The following is a 23209-nucleotide window of genomic DNA, read 5'->3' as shown; positions in this document are numbered from 1 at the left end:
TAAAAGAATAAGAGATATATATAATTTTATATCAAGTTATTTGCTGTATTTTATTTGGTGTATTGAAGGCTTATGTGTTTTAGAGGTACTTAATATAGACTATCTACATGCAAGTAGATTACCTATTGATTCTATGTTTAGATAGGTTTTAAGTAGTTAGTCTGATCGTAGGTGACACTAGTTTACAGTTGTTAGCGATATTTCCGGGTATTGTGGGTCCGCAGTAGGCTATATGGGGTGGTTTCCGTTGTTTCCCTCATCCAATATGGCGGATCCGGCCTCATCCCATTGAAAGACAGTGGAATATAAGGAGAGACCAATGAGACGTCTGTATCCCTTCAGATGAAGTCCGGAAGTGACGAAACGCGTTAGGGAGTGACGTCATTACGCACGCACGCTAACCGGAAGTGTCGCCGCGGCCATTTTGTCGGTTGGAAACTATTGGTTTTCAACCTGAGATTGCAATGTTCAGTACTGAGAGCTGGATATCGTTTTTTTACATGTAAGTGTGGATTAAAATTTGTATCTTTTTATGGAATCTGCCTGAAAGAGCCTTTCTTTATCTATATGAGGAACACCCCGAGATAAGGAAGATGGAGAAATACCTTACCTGTGTTACAATATATGCCTGAATATATTCTAAGAGGGTAATGGTATTTAGCATCAATTTTTGGCTGGAGTAATAAGGGTACTGGTATCTAGTATCACCTTTCACTTGTGATTGGAGTGATCACGATTTCTCACGTTTATTTTTACTTTATTGATTTTTCACTTTTTTTGATGTGATTTGAGTTGGCACAGAGTGAAGTGTTTTTTACTTATATTAGGGTATTACACTATGATTTTTTTCTTTTTCTTTGAGGATATCAAGGAGTCTTAGGATCGTTTTGCTTCACGGAACACATAAAAGAACTTTTTTTGGGGACTTGGACATTTATTTATTTTATGTTATTTTATTTTATTTTCATTGGTTGAATATATTTTTTCATGTTTTTCATTTTTTTCATTTTTCATTGGTTGAATATTTCTGATTATATATTGTTTGGGTGATTCATTATTTAATTATCACTATATCAGATTAGGTGGATGGATTAGATTATGTGAAATTTTGAGATAGATTGGGTACATTTAGAAGTTCATCACAAAAAAATTAACAAAATTGATTATTCACTTCCTAGGGAGGAAGTAGTGTTTTTGTGTGGTTATTTAGGAGCTTTTTAATTAACTTATTTTGTTGCTTGTCCTTTTTTTTGCTGTAATACATGTTTAATATGTTCTTTTATTTTCTATTTTAGATAAGTTTTAGCCCAATGGCAATGGTTTTCACACTTCCTGTATCTAAAAGTCAGCAAATTCACAGTAAGAACCTTTTCATATCTTGCTGAATTTTTTTGTTTCATTTGTAAAATGCAAACAAACTAGTAGACCCCAATTTGTGAAGATCAAGCCTCAATTAAGACCTGTAATTACTTTCAAAATTATTAATATATTTCGACAGACTTAATGAACAAGCAATCTAACAGTCGGAGTATTTGCTTTCGTAAAATGTTCCAAAGTGGCCAGATTAGCATAATGTGATATTAGGCAACTGTTAATGCTTTGACCAGTTATAGCTTGGTACAAGATCTGTTTTCCGGTTATCTTTGGTAATGTGCTTTGCAAGTTTCACTAAGTTTGACACACCTTTCTAGAAGAAATGTGGAGAAAACCTTTCATATCTAAAGACTTTAAAGTGGCCAATTTGAAAAGTTCTGGGAAGTAGAGGTCCCTTCACAACCTAGAAGGCTCAATTGATCTGAGGCCAAACAGTAAGGGCTCATCCCTTGCTAGCTCCCAGATCTCATTATTGGTCAACAAATGTTATGGAAAGTTTCAGTGACCTATTATGAGGCCCAGGATGGAGAAGGGAGTTGAAAATCCCCAACTTTTGCATTTTTTGTTGCATGTTCAAAATATCTAGAATGTTAATCTTCTATTTTCCTGCGATTAAGTTCTCAAATTTCCACATCTGCACAACAGCAATTACAGGTTTCAAGTTCCTCTTTGCTAGATTCTTCCTTTATTTTATATAATAGATCATTATAAATAAAGAGTAGAGGCACCACTTTTAGAGGAGGACCTCTAGGTGGGAACAGTACAGTGCTGGCTCCTCAAGAGATGAAAGCAAAGAATAGAAGACTCACCATTTCAGATTCTACTTACAAATGAATTGTCAGCTTTACACTTACTGGCCCTTTACATGCTCTTAAATGTTTCAGTTGTAGATAAATGTATTCCTGTAATGAAACATAATTCAGTAACATCTCCACTCAAAGTGCACTAACTAACTCATCTAATCAGAATTCATCTTTCACTGATCATATTTCAGTAAACTGCAGTGTAATTGGTTGCTATGACTTACTGTACTTCATTTGCTCTATGCACTGCTTTGGTGACTTAGGCCAAATATATGCACTTTTTTGCATGTATAGTTGTACAGTATGATAGGTATAAAAATAAACAAAATATGACTGTAGAGAAATATCTCATGGCTTCTCTTTTCAGAGCTTGGAGAGTTCACCAACCTGAGGATTAATTTCACTCAGTTGACACGCCTGCCACCCCAAAGATATCGTGATCCCAGTGCGTTCTATGCAGTAGATGAGATGCATGTCCGTGGCAGCTGCTTCTGTTATGGCCATGGAGACAGATGTGTACCTGGTGCTCTGCCAGAGAGAGACCCATTTGGCGATACTCAGGTACCTTTTTCAGAACAAGATAACTTTACCAGAATTGTAAAAAAAACTGAAATTGAGACAACAGTATTGAAGTATGTTGCATTATATAATGCTCATAATTGTGGAATAAAACAAATGACAAAAAATAGCTTGGTTTTTGGGGTCAACTGGACTCATTTGTAATAGTTCCTTTCAAATATGAAAGCACTGAGTTTATATTGGGATTTACAGTGATACATTGATATTCACGGCAGAGGTCAGGTTTGACTAATTTGGTGCAATCACACTTCATTCATGTTTGTGTTTCTATAGACTAGAGTGCTGTATTAGAAGGACTATTGTGCAATCCTGAAACACTGCCAGAATTTAATGACAATTTGGATTGTTTGGTCTGTGTTTCCCTTTTTATGGCATGTTTTTGTTGGCTTCCTATCGATTCTACAGTGTCGTACATGAAGGTAAAGTGTAGCAGCTAATAGCTCTTGAACTGGATTCACCCTTGAACATAATCTTTTTGCGCATGTTTATGCACATTTATGTGCATTTTGTAACAGCATTTGAGCTTCAGGCATATTTGTATTAGCCTATAGAAAACAGCATCATCTTTTACATCACTTGTTGCTGTGCAGACATATCAGTTTACAAACATGCAACAAAATGGGAGTATTGCACATTTTTGCGCACACCAATGCAATTATATGGGACTAAAAATGCCCCAAAATGCACTACTCTGCATGAATTGAGAGACAAAAGTAGTTCCAAAATGTTCTGAGCTTCAAGCATTTGGCTTCAGGCTTTTTGGAGTGGAGATGTGAACCACCACCATAGAGATGCAGTGATCTTTTTCTCTTTAAACATTTTGGAGCTTGGAGCTACAAAATATTCAGGTGAGAATAGTGCCTTGCTGTTCCCTGCAAAAGTGACAGCTGCATGGAAATTGAGCAAACGAAGACTACTAATTCCTTAAATGGGACTTTTTAGGCATTTATATCACAGCATTGTAAGAAGAAATTCGTTAGTCATTTTATTCAAGTACAAAATCTGAATTAAAAACATCCATATGGCTTACAATACAGTATGTCACTAAGAGAGTAATAAAAGGTTATCATAAATAGCAGCATACAAATGATTTGTCTCCATTTACCCAACACATTTCAGGGAAATGCAGCTCTTTCCTCAGGGGTATCAAGGATTTCACATCTCTATAAATAAATTAAATAAACATTATACAAAATACATTTTAAAAAATATAGTCATGTTGATATAATGATCCATGTGTGCACTGAATACTTAGAAAATGACAGGAACTGACATAGAAATGAAGCCTTAGACATATAAAACAAATGCCAATGTCACCACCCAGCCCAGATGAACACGGGAAATGTGGATAGCCAAGACTACCAGGCATAAAAGAGAGGAGGCCCTTGAAGACCACTGTGGCCAAGGATGTCAGTCCTACAGACAAATATAAAGAATTTTATAGTTTGGTATTCATATTCAGTTACATTATCCCAAAATTAAACATGTATATAAACATGTGGGGAATGCTCATGGCAACCAGCAAAACAAAGGATCCTAACCATAATATGTCAATTCTCTGGAACATGTTCATAGGGCTTTTAAAAAGTCATAAAATTCCAAAACCGCGAAATTTCAGTGCCTAATGAATAGATAAATAAATACATGAAGATCACAGGTAGAAGGACCCAAATATTACACCTGGCAAGTGTGTAATATCTGGATCCCAGCAGTCCTTATGGGCCTCCTCCCCTTTATACCTGGTAGTCTTGGCTATCCATGTTTCCTATGTTTATCTGGGCGGTGACATACTAGAGCCAATTTACTTACCAGTATGTCTTTGAAGTGTAGGAGGAAACAGGAGTACCTGCAGTAAACCTACATAGGCACATGCAAACTCTAGGCAGGTGGTGCTGTGGTTGGGATTTGAGCCAACAACCCTAGTACTGCCAGGTGGAAGTGCTAACTTTTTAACCACTGTGCTGCCCCGTTTGTTTTTATATGTCTACGGCTTCACTTCTATGTCAATTGCTGTCAATTTTTAATTAATTCAATGAAAACATGGATCAATATATATCAACATGACTGTATTTTTTTATTTTATTTTGTATAATGTGTATTTATTTATATTTTAGAGATGTGAAATCCTTCATACTTTGAAAGAGCTGCATATCTCTGAATTTTTTCGGGTGAATGGAGACACATCATTTATATGACAATATTTATGACAGCTTTTTTGTTCTCTTTTTGTGACATACTGTATTGTAATGGATCTTTTTAATTCAGATTTTGTAATTGAATAAAATGACCAACCAATTTCTTCTTACAATGTTGTGATACGAATGTATAAAAAGTCCCATGTGGGATTATTAGTATATTTTTGCTCATAGAATAGGGATGTGGCATTAATTGTAGTGTACCCAAGACAGTTCATGCTGCATGGAAGATGAGGCATCAAACTGGAAAGAGTAATGCATGGGAAAAGCAATGGAAGAAATTACATGCTATGAAAATGGAGCTCAAAAGGTCTTTGCCATAGATATTGACAAATATGACCATTCATCTTTTTTGCTTGACTAAAACAAGCCAATTTACGGAGGAAATATATAGAAGCTATCTTCTCAAGTTTTTGAACAGGAAAAAGGAAATCAATACCCAATGTTATTTTTTTGCATGTGGGCATTAATAACTATACCATTATTTATTGCCGTCAATGACAACATTATAGAGTTTAACACATATTTGTGAAATAAATGACCTATTAGGCATGTTATTGCTATGATTCTGTATTTATATTCTGTATTTGGGCTTCAAACTACTTGCCAACGATTATATGTTTTGCTTTAGGTACATGATACATGTATGTGCCAACACAACACTGCTGGAACAAACTGTGAACGTTGTGCTGACCTCTACAATGACCTGCCTTGGAGGCCAGCTGATGAAAACAGCCCCAATGTGTGCAAGCGTAAGTGTTATGAACAGCTCTTCAGAACTCACTACTCAAACCATACACTATGACAATCTACTCTTTAGAATTCTTCACAAATTTGCAATAAGAATTTTGTTTCTGGGAAGTTTGTTTTAGTCACCATTTAAGCATTAATGTTAATTGTATAATAACTGCACTGTCTGTTTTGAAAAACAAATCTAAAAAGGTTAGACCCTCGGCACGTTTTTACTGCTGTCTATGTTGCTATTGGGGAGATTCATCCCTTTTTGTCCTGCTAACAATTCTCACCAAGAAAAATAGAGAATGGAAATTGGAAATTGTTTTTGTTGTTTTTAAGAACAAATCTTCTATTAGGGATACTTGTTCTTGGACAACTCTCTAAGGGTTTGTTTACATCTGTGTTGGTCTCTGAAGAGTGATACATGGTGGATACTGCCATCTTCTAAATCCCTGAATGGGGTTTTTGAATGGGAATACCACACTGCAACCATTCGCTTGAATGGCTTGTATTTGGGGGCAGTATAGCTAGTGATATGCATCATAGAGGAAAATGTTTTCTGCTACTTATTCGAAGCAATAAGTAGCCCTGCATTGGACATGAGGACACTGAGGGACATGTAGTAGGAAAGTAGAGTAGATTCCCAGCTGCCAGGGGAATGGAGAATCAGGCAATTAAAACTTGTTTTAACCTGGCCATAATTATACAATTTTCTTGTTCAATTTTCTTCAGATTTACCCTCAACAACACTACACTACAGTGCAAGGGCCTGCCTGGTAGCATACAAACTGAAAGTGTTTTGGCTTGATAAGTTTTGGTAATTACAAAGGTAATTGTACAGGAGAATTGTATAATTTATGGCCAGCCTTAGGGTACCCTAGATATAAATGAGCATTTAAAATGGTTCTAAAGGTGGAAGGGTTTTACCTTAATGCATAGAATGCATTGAGGTAAAAAAACCTTCTGTATGCAGCTCCCCCCTACCCCCAATAAATACCTGAGGCTGATCTTGATTCAGCAATGTGCACGAGAACAATAGCTCTCTTGGCTCTCTCTCCTCATTGGACAGAGAGGCAGCCATTGGCTCCTGCTGCTGTCAACCACAGCAAGTGAGGAGAGAGCGGGGTGGGGACGAGCCACGGAGCTGGATCCGGAGGTAGCATGAGCAACTTCCCCCATAGCAAGAGGTTTAAGTTTAAAAAGTTTTCTCTGCCACAGTCTGAAACCTTACATGGTAATGCCTCTATTAGCTATTATAATTTGGGGTCTTTAAAATGCTTATAACAAAAGATCTTTATATTTTATACAAATGTTCTGATATCTTTAAATGAAATTGAAATACTAATAAGAAACGTCTTAGATTCCAGCTAAACTATTCTTTTCATCATATGGTTAGGACTAAATGTATCATGCTTATTGACAGGCAAAATATAGGAACTCTTTTAAACGAACATAAGCCACACACTTAAAAAGGAGCCTGGTAGAAGGTATTCTCTAATCAACTATGCAAAGTCTTTGCAGATTATCTGATTTACTATAGATTGTAGTCTGTAATGACACTTTGGTAGTTTAAAATGGGGAAGGAGTGAAAGAATTAGAACCAATGCTTTGTTGCCATCTTCTGGTAACTTTTATGAACTGTAGTGTGCTGGAATGGCGCTCTTTATTTGGAATTATGGAGGTAGTTCTATAGTCGTCTTTTGCTGGCTTTTGAGATTTTGTGGTTTCACTGATTTATTGTCATTGTCTCTTTCATAGAGTGTATTGTCTATTTCATACATTGTATTCACTAAATAGGGTATAAACACCATTTGATTTTCAATAGGTAGCTAGTAGATTTACAGACATGTTATTGGGTATATTTTATGCCACATAAACTGTTCCATTTTTTAATGGGTTAGTCCAAACCCAAACAATATTTTAGTTTTTGATAGATATTGGAAAGCAGACATAAGCTACCTTCTTACGTTATATCTATTGGACTTGGTGGATCTGGATCTTGGAGAATCTGACACTTGAATTTTGTGGCCTGTTCACTGGTATCAGTCATTACAAAGGTTCTGCACAATCCCACAAATGTGGAATGCAGCAAAAGCAATGGGAATACAAAAAATGCAGAAACAGCTGAAAACCTTGGCGGAGAGGTCTTATCAGACCACAGTGTCACATTGTCAAATCTGAGTACTTTAGCCTTTTCATAAAATTAAAGAAGAGATTGCTGTTGTACTACTATGGTTTATGCATTATCAATCAATGTTTTATTCTTCCCAGAGTGCAACTGTAACAATCATGCTGACAAATGCCACTTTGACCCTGAAGTATATGAAGCTAGTGGCAGAGTGAGTGGGGGTGTATGTGATGATTGCGCTGACGGCACCAGAGGCACAAATTGTGAGCGTTGCAAACCTGATTACTACAGGAATCCCAATCGAGACATCAGCCACCGAGATGCCTGTGTTTGTAAGTAACATTCGTTGTAGGGATATTTACAACTATTATTAAAAGCATATTGCCCATCTTTTTGAGATGGGAAAGAGAGACACAATAATGTAGCACAAAGTATGTAGGCAAAGGCCGCACTCCTACCATGCTTCCAATTATGTGGACCATGGAGAATTATTACATTAAAATGACTGGACTTTACCACTATTTTTCCTTGATACCAGCTTTTCATATTGACAAATGCAAGAATTTAGGGGATAGGTAAAACATTTATTGGAATATAATGACTTTGATAAATAGTGCATTTTATGAGTTCTTCTTATGAGTTCTACACAACAGCCCAAAAAAGAGGGACAACTAAGGAGGGAAGAGGGGCAGAGTGTCAGTTGGGAGCTATGTAATCATAAATAAAACAAATAAAAGCAAGAATATTGCATGTTGAATTTAGTAAGGTATTTTCTCCACCTTGTGTGAAAATGACAATGAATCTAATTATTGTGGGGAAAGCCTAAATTTGATTATGACTTGAACCTGACAAAGGTTATTTGTTTCAGTCAATAGAAAATGCAGAGCAAGAACTAATAGCATACACACTTTGCATAAACATGTTTTATCAGTGGCTCATTTAGCTTTGACCACAAAGATTCCAAGTTGTTCCAAACCAACGTTTACCAATATGAACTTATTTTCATAAAAAGTGTCAAAAACTCCCACCCCTTTCTACTACCTAATTGTTCCTATTTACCAAGGAGACCACCAAAACCCTGGCCAGTAGGAAGGCCTGGGTGGTGGGAAGGCAGAAGGTTACATGGAAACTGTAAAGGCCGTGGTTGCAATTTTTTGGGGATTTTAGATTACTGGAACATTCAGCCTACTATCCACAACAGCACTTGCTTGCACATAAGGGACAGCTAACGTGTCAAAAATCAAAAAGCAACAACCAATGCCATTATAACAGCAGCAGTACAGGCCTTGAATGTAGTATCAGAATCACAAGAAAATAATAACTAATTCTGAGTGATCAAAGCAATAATCCAACATATAATCTATAGGCATATACAGTACACAAATACGAGAGAAATCTCTGATATGAAGTGTTTCACATGAATGCTTATCCTAAAATCAAGAATAATGTTTAGTATCTGAAACTTTTTGATGTAGAGTAACCGAAGACTCTGGTCTGACACCTTTAAACAAACTGTTAGATTTTTTAATGATTGATGATAAAATCTAAAAATAAAATTATATACTTGTACAATAAAATGAATCAACTACTTACTGTATGTAGCAACACTTATCTCAATAGAAGGTGATCTTCTAATGTCATTCTCATTTCAACTACCACCCCTGTTATTTCTCTCCAAAAAGATTCAGGTCTTAGGTTATGGCACCAACACATTTTACCTGCATTGAACTAACATCGAAGTATACACTCCACTAAAAACAGTGATATTGAAAGGGAATATGAATATTTCAGGAGGACAAGTGAGTGAATGTTAATCTTTGTTTCAGCTTGTGACTGTGATCCAGAGGGTAGCCTTGATGGTGGCAGCTGTGATCAAACAAATGGAAGATGTCTTTGTAAAGAAAATGTTGGAGGAGAACGTTGTGACCAGTGCAAGCCAGGGTTCTATCTTCTGAGTGGTTCCAATCCACTGGGATGCACAAGTAAGTGACAAACATATCACCAATCACAGAATAATCCTGTTATTGCATTATTGTTTATTTTATTGTTAGTTTTATTATAACTACTAGGAAATCCTATTGACTTCTTTGCCTGTTGCAGAAAATAGCTATTTTAGATCATACAAAGTTCTTCATCTATGTGCTTCTTATTTCCAATCTCTGAAGGAAGAAACGTGATTGCTGCCTAGAAAAATGTAATTTGCCTCACTTCATTCTCCAGTATTGCACTGGAGGAATACGAGTGTTATGTATCAATAGACATAGATTGTTGTTTATATTTTGTGATATGGGGTTATTAAGCTCAGTGTGATAGATGTATTTGAAGTAAATCCAAACTGTACTTAAAAGCTTTCTGGACCACTTTTATTAGACAAAACCAAGAGAAAATTGGTTGCAGCACTTTGCTGCTGGTGCAGCAAGAGTAAGTGTGGAGAGTGCATGGTCTGGGAGACCAAAGAGCGTATTTTTGTTACTGTCTTTGCTGTGTGAAGCTGAAACCCCTGTGTGGTCTCCAAGGCCCTCTCTTGGTCTCCCACACCCACGTAGCTGTCTCAACTTTCCCAGTCCAGTGGCAAGGAATCCTATCAACACTGGGTGTACCCACAGATCTCCTGACAGGGCTCTGTCTCCGAAATGGGAGCCCTGAGCTATGATCATGTTTGGCTTATAACGACCTTGCACACCTGTACCCACACAACCTGGAGGCCTCCAGCAAAACACAGGATTGAAGGCTCTGTCCCTTCCAAGACACTTTGGAACCTCTAAAACTTAAGGTCCCGAACTGGGATTACAAAACTTGGAGAAAGCTGAACAAACAGTTTCTCTGCTCATAACAAATACTCTGGAGCTTCTAAAATGGTATCTTTTTGAACCCTGTGTCATTTAAATAAATTCTATTTCATATATAATGTATTTTTGTTGTCTGAAACTGTAAACTGTCTTGATACAAACACCAGAAAAAGTATTAGTATCCCATGATGACATGTCACAAACCCATGAGAGACATACCACTGGATGAAAATGCGCTTTTTAGATAAAGTGTGTATATTCCTGATCAGGGGCGGACTGACAACTCATGGGGCCCCTGGGCAATAGGGGATCATGGGGCCCCTGTGTCCTTGCCCAAACTCAAAAAAGCCTATGAAAAGGGTACCAAGGGCATCTCATGGGGGCCCCTACTGACCCCAGGCCCTTGGGCAGTGCCCGAGTTTCCAAATGGTCAGTTCTCCCCTGTTCCTGTTTGTAATACAGAGAGATAGTACAGAGATCTGCAGCACCAGCTGCTGTGAGACCCTTCTCATGAGTCATGGCCCAGTGTAATTTTGCTGTTTTGTATGCCCAGTGTTTACCAAATTGTTCCACAGTCCAATGTGAACAGAGGTTGCTCTTGCATTATACAGTGCACAACTGTATCTGTCAATATGTGAGCCAAATTGAGACACATTGAGAATTCCCTTTCAAAACAGCCATATCTTTACAGATGTTAAATTCGGTGTAAGAAATCTCCTGCTTCCTGGTTAGAACATTTTACAGCTCACTAAGTGTACACCACCAGAGGGCAACAACAATCTACAAAAGCATGCAAATCATTTATTGTGTAAAATGCTGCGAGTTTGGAATTAAAGGATTAAAGTTTAAATTTGGAAGGTTTATAAAAAAGAGGTATGTGTATAGGGTTAGTTAGTTTTGTAAAACTATTATTTTAGATTTTTCTCCTTCTTAATTCATATATAATTGCAACTACAAGGGGAATAGTGAAAACATTTTTGTATAGTTGTGTATTTTAAAGCATTACCTTGTTGTTTGCTCAATTATATGTTTAATCCATGTATAATTATATATCTTGGAGGTACATATTTTCATTTTTTATAAATTCATTTTTTAAAATAAATTTAGCCATATTTAATTAAATAACAGAAAGCATCATCTGTCTCTCAATGTGAATAGTAAATACAGTAGTTCCAGGGATCTTAGTAACCATTTATGAACTAAATTATATAGAGAGGTACCTATGAAGCTAAGAAAAGTCCCATGCGCATAGTAAAAAAATATTTCCTATGAAAAATATGGACAGCACAATGGCTTTGTGGTTAGCACTTGTACATTGCAGCACTGGGGTCGTTAGCTCCAATATCAACCAGTACGCTGTCTGCATGAAGTTTGCATGTTCTCCATGTGCTTCTATAGGTTTTCTTCGGGTACTCCGATTTTCTCCCACATTCCAAAGTCATGCTGGTAGGTTATTTGGGTTCTGACTAAATTTACTCTAGTATGTGTGTGCCTGTATGTATTTATGTGAGATGGGAACCCAAGAATGTAAGATTCTTGATGACAGGGAAAGATGTGAATCTACAGCATGTACAGCATTGCGTAAACTGATGGTGATATATAAATACCTGTAAAAAATAAATTTAAAAAATTTGACAAAGTAACAAAGTTGGTATTTTTGATGGTAGCCATTACAGCAGAATTCCTTTATCCCTTTTGAGGTCTTACAATGTGTACAAACATGGGCAAATTCCAACTTCCCTTCATTCGCTGTAAGAGATCTGCCATGGTAATGCAAGTTTTCGGAGCTCCTTGTCAGAGCAATTCCATTTTCAGATTCTTGCAAGGTTTGGCAAAAATAGGCACAGCCTTGCCTAAAGGGTTTGGGAGGTCTGCACATGAGGCATAAATATAATGCAGTTGTTTAATGTTAAGAGATTTGATTTTTTTTTTCAGAGTGTGAATGTGATCCTCAGGGGATAGAGAAAGACCAGCCTTGTGACAGTGAAACAGGACAGTGTCGTTGTCTTCCAAACATTACAGGCCAATGGTGTGATCAGTGCGCCACCCAACATTGGAATCTTGCTAGTGGAAGGGGCTGTCAACTGTGCGATTGTCATCCCAGGAACTCATACAGTCTTCAGTGTAATCAGGTACAGGGTGTGTTCAGAATATGTCAGATTTCCATACTGCTAGCAGCTATAATAAAATGATCTTTCTCTATAGTAGAAAAATGTCAATAATCAATATATGAAATTAAGATTTTTGATTTAGCCACCTGCCCTCCTGAGGATTTACCCCCCTTCATGAGCAGGCCATTTTTTGCATTACGGCGCTGCATTATTTTAACTGACAATTGTGCGGTCATGCAACGCTACACCCAAATGAAATTTACTTCTTTTTTCCCCCACAAATTGAGCTTTCTTTTAGTGGTATTTGATTGCCTGTGCAGTTTTTATTTTTTGTTCAATAAGCAAAAAAGGACCAACAATTTTGAGAAAAAAAAACATTTTGGATTTTTTGCTATTAAACATGCCAGTAAAAAAATGTAAAAAATCTAATTTCATCATGGGGCATGCAGCAATGGGGCAGCACAGTGGCTAAATGGTTAGCACTTCCGCCTGGCAGCACTAGGGTCGTTGGATCGAATCCCAGCCACAGCACCACCTACCTGGAGTTTGCATGTTCTCCCTGTGCCTGTGTGGGTTTCCTCCCACACTCCAAAGACATGCTGGTAGGTGAATTGGCTCCTGTCTAAATTGGCCCTAGTATGTATGAATGTAAGTTAGGGACCTTAGATTGTACACCCCTTGAGGGTTAGGGACTGATGTGAATGTATAATATATATATGTAAAGCGCTGCGTAAATTGACAGCACTATATAAGTACCTGAAATAAATAAATAAAAATCATAAATTTAGGCCAAAATGTATTTTGCAACATGTCTTTGCTGAAAAAAAAATCCTAATACGTGTAAATTAATTTGTTTACGTGAAAGTTATAGCGTTTACAAATGCAGTATAGATAATAGGATTTTTTTTTCTACTAGTAATGGCGACTTGTAGCGGGAATTCTGACACTGGGGGGGGAACTAACTTGGTGTCACTGACACCCCAGTGACACCAATACAGTGATCAGTGCTAAAAAAAAGCACTGACACTGTACTAATGGCACTGGGCAGGGGGGTAATGTGAGGCGCCATTAAAGGGTTAACTGTGTGCTAGGGGGGTGTTCTTCACTGTAAGCACACTAATCGGGATGGCTGTACTGTGCACAGTCATCCCGAGCAATGTGCTCGAGCTGACAGTGAGAAAGATTGTTTGTAAACAAAACAATCTTCCTCCCCGTCGGAGATGCTCGGTAATCACCGGGCGCCTGCGGGTAATTCCCAGCCAGGACCTGGTGATTAACATCCGTGGCTGCGAATAGCGGGGCAGGTCGGGAGCGTGCACGGGTCTCGTGTGCCCCTACACGGAAATGCAAAATCACACATATATATATATATATGTGATTCTGCGCACAAGTGCCGCCCTGTAGCAGTATACCTGCTATAGGGTGGTCCTTAAGCGTAGCATCAATTTATGTCTTGCAAAGTTTAATCTAAAGTCTTAGATTTTTAGTCGTTGATAACTTTTTTATATTGTTAGAATATAATATATTATTTTACTCTTTTTAGGTAACTGGCCAGTGTCTTTGTAGAGAAGGCTTTGGTGGTCAGCGCTGTACTGAGTGTCCAGTTAGGATGTATGGAATCTTGCAGACTGGATGTCAAGGTTTGTATAATATGCGTGTGTGCTACACCAAATCAAGCATATTTGATATCATTGCAAGAAACAAATGTTGACATTTCGAATATATAAGCCTCAGGCAGCTGTGCTGATTACATGTATATCCAGGACAACCACTACTGGAACATTATTTTAAGAAACTGTTTACAGACTAAAGCAAGTAAACAGCTTGGATATTTTTTAAATCAGCACAGTAAGTACAGCTGTTGCTTCAAGGCGATTGCATAACATATCCTTCCTCACTGTGAGCACTCAAGGGGTCCAGGAAGCCTGGATGTGCTAAAATACACTAACTTCTTAGTTTCATTGGGTATTCCTAACATTTATAGGTAAAGTTGATCCAGGGAATATCCGATTGCCTCTCGGGGGATCAGGAAGGAATTTGTTTCCCTGCAGGAACAAATTGGATCGTGCTTTGCTGAGTTTTTTTTGCCTTCCTCTGGATCAACTGTGGGTATAGGATTATAACTGTTTTTTTCTGTGGTTGAACTGGATGGACTTTTGTCTTTTTTCAGCCAGGCTAACTATGTAACTATGCAACTATGTAATTCCTTTAATTTGCAGGGGTTTCCTCTCACTTCCTGTTTTAGCTCTGGAAGAGGAAGTAAAGGTAGATCTCCCCTATGGGACACAGATGGCAAAAAAAACTTGACAGAGGTTTTATTCCTCCCTTGCTCTATCCAAAACAAAAACATTTTTTGCCTATAGATCTACTTTAACCCCCTTGCACAGTTGCCTTAATGGCAGTCACAGTGGTCACATGATGGAAAAGCTCACAATCTCAAGTATGCATTGAGAGCTTTCTGGTGCCTGCTGGTTACTGTGCTGGGTACAGCAATGTGTTTACATAGGGACGCATATATGCGGCCACTTGCCATTAAAGCCCACCCGCCGAGAGGCAATATGCATACTGCTGACAGGAACTGGTTAAGTACATAAGGTGCATGAGTACAACACAGACCAGTCTACAGGCTGGCTGTGGACATCAACTGAAGTTCTGACCTCAGACAATGATCCAACATCTAAATGACACCTCTCCATGCAGACATGACAGACATGCAACATGCAATTTTTATTTTAGGGAAGTAAATGCTTATTAGCTGCAATATTCAAGATTAGTTGATGCAAATAAAGTGCATCACCAGGGAGAAAATTGCAAAAGAAATATAATTTAAACAAAAAAAAAATGTTTAGGCAGCACTGCTTCCAAACTTTGTACCAACATATGACATTTTGGTTCCCAAAGCTCCATCCAGTCAAAGCATGTTTAACTCTCCTAAGTTTTTTTAGGACCTCCAGGAGGTTTATGGCATAATTTACTAGTATGTACCACATATTAGCACATTATGGCAGACACACCAGCAGGGGGGACTGACAACTCATGGGGCCCCCGGGCAATAGGGGATCATGGGGCTCCTGTGTCCTTGCCCAAACTCAAAAAAGCCTATGAAAAAGGTACCAGGGGCATATCATGGGGCCCCCTACTGACCCCGGGCCCTCGGGAAGTGCCCGAGTTTCCAAATGGTCAGTCCACCCCTGCACACCAGTCAGCCCTACAGCGCTGCACTGTCACCCCTCCAGCAGGTCTTGGTCCCTTTCATCTCCATCTGGTCTTCCTTCCAGGTTTGCGCTCTCTGGATGCTTGAATGGCTGGGCCGCGATGATGTCACTCCCGCACATGTGCTGGGGAGTTGCTTCACCACAGCACACAACAGGTTCCATAAACGTGGTTTGAGCTGCGCATGCACTATTTAGAGTACATTACCACTGCCAGGCCAGGAGAGGCATTAATGAAAGAAGAGACCACTAGGGTGTCTTCTGTTATAAAAAAAAACCCTGCCTGTCAAGAGTTTTTTTTACTATGAGAGTTTAATACCGCTTTAAATATTCAGAAGCCATTATACTAGTTACTACTTTTTGCTGACTGCCATTTTTTCAGATACATACTGTATAAAGCAGTTGCTTTGGTTTTTGTAGTAGGAGATCAAGGATGGATTTGTTTATTTGAAAATGTTGCTGTGGTAATTCATTTTACAAATATGTTAAAATGAAATAACAGTTATATCTTCCTTTCATGTAGCATGCAATTGTGACTTCCAAGGAACCATTGATGTTGGTTGTGATAAAACAACTGGAAAATGCTTGTGTCGTCAAGGCATTATCGGAGTACGATGTGACTCTTGCCAGAGAGGATATTCTAATACATACCCAGACTGCAGACCATGCCATGCCTGTTTCCAGTTTTATGACAGTGAGTTTAGAACTCTTGGCACTCAAATGCAAGCTCTACGAAACACAAGTGCATTAGAAGGGGGGCAATCCACTGTAGACTTTGGACCTCGGCTGGCCATGTGCAGAGATGAACTTCAGCGTGTTCAGAGGCTGTCAAGTGGGCCAGGTGTCTCAGATAATGAGCTTTTACAGATGGAGAACCAACTGGTAAAAATGAGGTAAGACAGAAGTGGGTCCTCCACATCTTGTATTGACAAAGTATCTAGCAGTGACTATGCTTACCTTTAGAAATGAATTAACGAATTTGTAGAATCTGAACGTAAAGTACACCAGATTTCTTTTTTTCAAGTTGTGCAATGTTCCTGGTTGGTAGAATTTCACACCAACAAAAATAATCAGCTACTAAATCTCATGATAAAAAAACACTAGTATATAAGAACTCAATACAGAGTATTTTTTCTCTCCTGATCTTCCACGTCCCCCCAAAAAAATTGGGCTATAGAATCAGTAAATCTTCAGAAATTTTTGTATACTGTACATACAATCTTTGTTTTACAAATAAATATTCTGTATTCTGTAGGGTTCCTAGAGCAATATTGGTTATGTAAGAAGCCATCTGACTTTATCTGACTACAAATATTTAAACATTTTTTTCAGTAACAGCCATAACATGCTAAAGAAAAAATATACAGAAATATAAAAATCCCTTTAACTTTAATTTCTTCAGTTATGTTATTTATTACACATTCCTTTCTGTTACATTATTTATTACGTGTCCCTTTCTGTTACATAACAATCATTGAGCATCTTACACAGTGTTTACTCAAAGCAAACTTATTACTGAAAATGTAAAAATCTTCCAGCTATGCAACCCTTCATAAGAAATGTCAGCAGTGTACTCCTTTTGTGCTTTGTGTGAAATGCCACAGTACTAGCTCTGATTTATGTACATTGTTGGTAAATGCCCTAAACACATACTGGGAGTTACTTGTGTTTATTTATATCTCGATGTCTTTTTCATACAAACATTAGCAAAGGAGATAATAGAAGAAACCACTGAACTGGAATTAGCAGTTATTTCATTAAGACAAAACCATTAATCTTGCCCCAGAGCAATGCAGTACAAAACAGGAGCAGTTAGCAGTTAGTCTTACAGTGGAAGATTTACAAAATTGCAGCTTGATCTATATATCCTTTACTCTGCTGCTTGAGAATAGTACTACACCTATATAAAACATGCCCCTAACTACTTCAGATTGAATATATTGTATAACTTTCTTAAATCTGTGCGTGGTCTTGGTATGTGGTCTTATTGCAGCTGTCTTACCATGTTTGCTGGCACAGGGGTCACACATATACACATACAAATTATAACTTGCTTGATACCTCTTCTGGTGTGTGACAAATGTTTTTAAAGCCCAGATGAAGCCTCATTATCTATTTATGTAATGCAGTCAGGCTATATACTGTACACAGTAAGTCCCCGTTCACATCGGCATATTTTATGTGTAGGTTTTTTTTTTTTAATTTCCTTTTTCAAGGGCAGACCAGAAAAAGGATTACAAAAATGTGTCATAATGGTATAAAGTCATAGCTGAAAGTCAAAAATAGACAGCATCATAACCAATGTAAAATGTCTCATTGCATACATTTGTTCATCCAGAGTAAGGCCTCTTTCACACAGGCGGTTGTTCTGCCGCTTATAAATGCATATTTTTTTATTTTGAAATTCCAACACTCCTGACACAGAGATCACTTGTGTTTGTTCATTGCATTTATCTGCGATTACGTGCATTTGCATGTGTTTGCATGCGGCTGCGTTTAGCTGTGGTAGTAAATTCTTGCCTTGTCTATAGTAACTGTTTACTTATTTTTTCTTTGTATTGCGATTACCTGTGTTTATGTACAGATAGCTGCGGTACATCGCTCCTGGACGCTGTCAACTTTATTTTTCCTAAATGCATAAAACCATATGTTACGTAAACGTTGCTAAACCCAGTGTGTGAACGGAGCCATAGGGATGCATTGTCTGCATTTAGCTGCAGTAAATACATTCCTCAAAAGCTGAAATCTAACCGCTCCTGTGAAAGGGGCCTTAAGCTCTGTATTTTTCCTTAAATACAGTATCAACCTCTATAAAGCTCCAAACACACGATGAGAATATCGGAGGAATTATCTTCTGTTTGTCTTTGCATGCTAGTCTCATATTGATAATGAAGAGGTTACTAAAGCTATAAAAATTCTTGTAGGACAGAATAAAAATTTGGAAGTGATGTTATGCATTGTAATGTATTTGTATTGTATTTTTTCGGCTGAAAACTGTCCTGATTAAACAAAAATTATACGATCTAGTATCACACAAGAAACATTTTTGTACTTGTCCCTTTGAATAATTTCACATGAAAGCTGTGTACTAACAAGCAGATTATCGTACAATCACTTTGAACACAGTATGTTTTCTATGATTTTCTGATCGTGTGTACTAGGCTTGAGTTAAACAGTGGTAAGTAGGCAGATTCCAGAGTATTGGGAAGAATATAATGATTCTATTCTGATATAGAAGCATCATAGCCTTGGGTGTTCCAATATATAAACCTGAATGAAGTGTGGGTCTTGAATGGGACCCTGGAACATTTGGGGGATAATGTCCCAATCCAGATGATATCTAATGAAGAGAGACAAAAGGAAAGCGCCAGAAGAGAAAAGAGGGAGATAAAAAAAAGAAGGGGGGGGGGAGCAGGTGGAAAAGAGATGGATTGAGGGGCTTGGAAGGATGGTGGGTCTGTCACAGACTTGACATGAAAGCTCGATATTCAAGAGTATAAGTAAAGTTAATTCAATAGAACTAAGTTTTATGAAAAGTTTTTATGAAAAGATTCTTCCAGCAGCATGCTGTCAGTGCTGAAAGGGATTCCATTTTCACCATCTTCACCCGGTCTTCCTTCCGGGTGAAGCGGGATCCAGCCATTTGAAGAGCCGAGCCGTGATGACGTCACTCCCACACATGCACATGGGAATCACGGCCGCAGCATAGCTCCCTCAATGGATGGCACGCTGTCCATTGAGGGCACAATAGCCATGCGCTGTGACGTCACTGACTTCTATGCATGTAACTATCTCCTAAACGGTGCACATTTAGAAGATATTTACTATACCTACTGGTAAGCCTTATTATAGACTTACCTGTAGGTACAAGATAAAAATGCAGAGTTTACTACCGCTTTAAAGCTTTATGCCAGGGTTTGTGTGGTTGTTTTTGGTGCAAGTGAACTATTTCTTTCAGAAAATTCCTTCAAGATTTCTTTCTTTCAAGAAATGCAGTCACTCTGAGCGCAGTATAAGCTACAGCTATAGCTACATGCTATATACTTCCCATCCTGTTCCAGGAACTGCTCAGCTATTTACAGAAAGCCTCATATATTTATGAAAGAATACAAGGCTTCCTCTGATTGAGTGAGGTGGAGAGTTGGACAGATGATATCATGAATGACATCTCAATCAGAGGTCAATCAGAGAAAGCCTTGTATTTATTGATAAAATACAAAGCTTCCTGTGAACGACTGAGCAGCACTCAGCCTGATTTGCTTTTATTTAGAGTATAGAGCGGGAAGTCCCCATACTGTGACTGGAATAGGGGGCTCTATACTGTATGTAGCTGTTCCACATACAGATTATACAATGCTGACAGAGTCCACATATTTTAGTAACACAAAACCTGAAGTTGGGATTTAATACCTTTGCCAATAACTGATTTTTAATGAATGCTATATATGTTTATTGGCTATCATGGTTGTACTTATGAATTGGCAGGGTGCTCTTCCTACATAGAACCAAAACACCTTCTTTTTTTGTTTTACAGAGGAGATGTGAGACAGCTAAATCCTGATCTGCCACCTTTGGATGATTCTGAGTCTCTTCCAAGTGACTTGAACTCCTTGGAGGTCCACTATAACAACATTAATACGCTTTACCAGAGGAAAATGACCCAGCAAGGAAATGTCATTGCACAAAATGCTTCAGGTACATTGATGTCATTAGTCTTAGTAGTTAAAGCTATTGCTTTGTATGAATGGGTAAGTCCACCCAAAATGTCTAGCCTACATTTTGCATATACATGCATCCTATCGGGTTGAATCAATCAGATCTCATTATTTTAATCTCTGAGGGGTATAGGAAACTTTCAGGTAGTTTGAATTTCCAACATCTATCAAAAACTGAAATATAATTTCTAGGTGGACTGACCCTTGAAATAAAGGAACAGTTATACTGCATATTATAACAAAGAAACATATGCTTTCTTCATAGGTTTATTTACCATTGTGAGTTCTGCATACCAGTCATCACAGGAGTCTGCAAAAACTGTGGCAGCAGCCATGGCAACTGTCTCCCAATCACGGGAAAGTAGAAAAGGGTTGAATGGGCTTGAAGGGAAGATCCAAGAGGGACTGGAGGACTTGAAGACGCTGAGAGATGAACTGTCTTACCCAGATCTTACACCAACTATTAACAGGGTAACTTTAAAAATAATTGTGTTATCTAAAGTATACATCAACCAAGGGAAGGGAAGGTATTTGTAGTCCATTTTCATTTTTGAACATTTTGAAAATGCTGTCCACATGTACATAGATAATTAGAAACATAGAACATCAAGGTTTTAATATGCTAAGACACACTGAAATGACAGTTTATATAAAAAGACTTTAGAACCTCTGGTTTCATGGGCTTGCCTTGTTCTAAAATTTTCCCTGACCTCGATTACCTGCTTACCTTTCATCCGGTGCAGGTTCCATATGGGTTCTATATGCTGTTTTCTTCATCTTCTCTTCTGCCTGTTTGCCAAGGCACGGTGTAAGTTAGCAGAGGCACTGACCGGCTGCCTCTGCCTTTTAGGTCCACTTTAAATTGATCTTTCATGTGTATATCCAAAAACATAAATTCTTTGACACATCCTAGAAATGTGTGTAGCACTACCCCCTTAGGGGTTGCTGTTGATTTGGGTCCCCCTATAGTCCTGCACAGCAAGTCATTCAGCATTTTCCACACAAGCTTGCATTCAGAATCTGAAACCAGTCCTTGAACTTTGGTTTTGTTATTTACTGAGGGGATTAGAACTTGGATCGGGTAAGGGGTGTATAGGATGCCCAAGGGAACCAATAACTGAGGACAAACTTCCTAAAAATATTCAAAAACCCTCTTATGTTACATAGTCTCTGTGGGAGTGCTAGCGAGTATCTCCTAGTTGTACCACCCCAGACCCTTGATGAACTCCTTTTTACCCAGCAATCTGGAGACTTTTCCTGAGCAAGGGATCTGGCTCATGTCCCTTTAAATGGGGTGGACAGTCACTAGCATGGGGCTAATCTGGTTTCCCACCAGACTGCTCCTTCTCCTATCTGCCCATGGGGTGCAGGTGTACTCACTCAGATCCTCTGCTGTACTGCTTGCAGTTTAGCTGCTGCAACCAGACTTATCAGACTGCTCCTTCCCTGCCATATAGGTGGTCCTCTCTCGGGGGCCAGTGAGTCCAGAGTTGTCCACCTTTTAAAATTCAGGCTTGCAGGCAGGCCCCATCCCACTAGGTCTCCTTGCAGCCTTCCTCCTCCAGCTGCACATCTTCTTACTCCTTCTTCCACCCAAATCCTCCACACACCTCACTCCTGTCAGTGAGCAGGCTCCTACACTTCCCAGCCCCTTGCCAAGCCTTCTTTTGGGAATTGGCTGAGGTCCCTCAAGAGTGCAGCCAGCCACTCCTGCACCCACTGCCTTCAAGGCCCTCCTCCAAAAGCCTTAGAGGGAAATTCCAGAGGGGCTGGCCTGCAGAGTCTCTCCGTCTTAACCATTAGTGTCTAGCTCCCACTAGTTGAACTGGGAGGGTGCTACATGTGTAACATTCCAGTGATTTGTTTCCTACCCTTGATAGAGAGTTATGAGATTATATGAATTCTTTTATATGTTATACTCTAATAATTTTAGACTTATATGCAGGTCTAGAGTTGTAGAGACCACTTGGGCCATAGCCTAGGGAAGAGATTAGTCAAATTCTTTTTTTTATTATTTTATTCTTTTATGCAAGCCTACAGAAGAAAAAAAAATAACAGTTTACTGTACATTCCATGTTTATACGTATATTCATATTGTATATCATTGTAATTAGTAAGATGGATGATCTTAGAGGGCAACATGATAAAGTGGTCTAAGACACTGCTTGTATATGATTTATAATGAAAGGCCAATACAAAAATGCAGCCGTTGAATCTCATTGCAGTGATTTCATTTGTTGTAGGTCTGCGAGGGTATAAGAACAGACTCCTGCACCCCAGAAAACTGCCCTGGAAACATATGTAGAAGAAATAATGTTACCTTGTGTAAGGTGGGAACTCTTTGCAGAGGGGCATTCCCTTTATCCATGAACGCACTACGGAGCTCAGAGAAAACTTCCAAGGATCTATTGAACCTCAGCAACCAACTGATGAAGAATGCCCAGATGGTATATAAACACCACAATGAAAAAAAACAAACACCAAACAAAAAAAAAACTAACATTTTAAAATAGAGCGCTTTAAAGTGTATGTCCAGCCCAAGATTTGGGTTATAATAGAGAAGGATTA

The 23209-nt window shown here is 38.4% G+C and overlaps 1 protein-coding gene across 1 annotated transcript in view; it reads left to right on the top strand.

The window, feature by feature from the left end:
• LAMB3 (laminin subunit beta 3) overlaps positions 1 to 23209 on the top strand; it is a 90153-nt gene that overhangs the window by 48229 nt on the left and 18715 nt on the right. The window contains exons 7-17 of the mRNA XM_089668344.1: positions 1296 to 1359; positions 2545 to 2742; positions 5587 to 5703; positions 7958 to 8146; positions 9641 to 9796; positions 12539 to 12735; positions 14258 to 14354; positions 16450 to 16819; positions 20461 to 20621; positions 20907 to 21112; positions 22885 to 23088. Coding sequence (XP_089524470.1) covers positions 1296 to 1359; positions 2545 to 2742; positions 5587 to 5703; positions 7958 to 8146; positions 9641 to 9796; positions 12539 to 12735; positions 14258 to 14354; positions 16450 to 16819; positions 20461 to 20621; positions 20907 to 21112; positions 22885 to 23088 — 1959 coding nt within the window. The remainder of the gene's footprint in view (positions 1 to 1295; positions 1360 to 2544; positions 2743 to 5586; positions 5704 to 7957; positions 8147 to 9640; positions 9797 to 12538; positions 12736 to 14257; positions 14355 to 16449; positions 16820 to 20460; positions 20622 to 20906; positions 21113 to 22884; positions 23089 to 23209) is intronic.

The sequence above is a fragment of the Staurois parvus genome, unplaced genomic scaffold (genome assembly GCF_062004578.1).
Source record: "Staurois parvus isolate SC_StPar_1 unplaced genomic scaffold, SC_StPar_1.0 ptg000056l, whole genome shotgun sequence".
Lineage (NCBI taxonomy): Eukaryota > Metazoa > Chordata > Amphibia > Anura > Ranidae > Staurois > Staurois parvus.
Note: the sequence above shows the minus strand (reverse complement) of the source record. Positions and strands in the feature narration are given on the sequence as shown.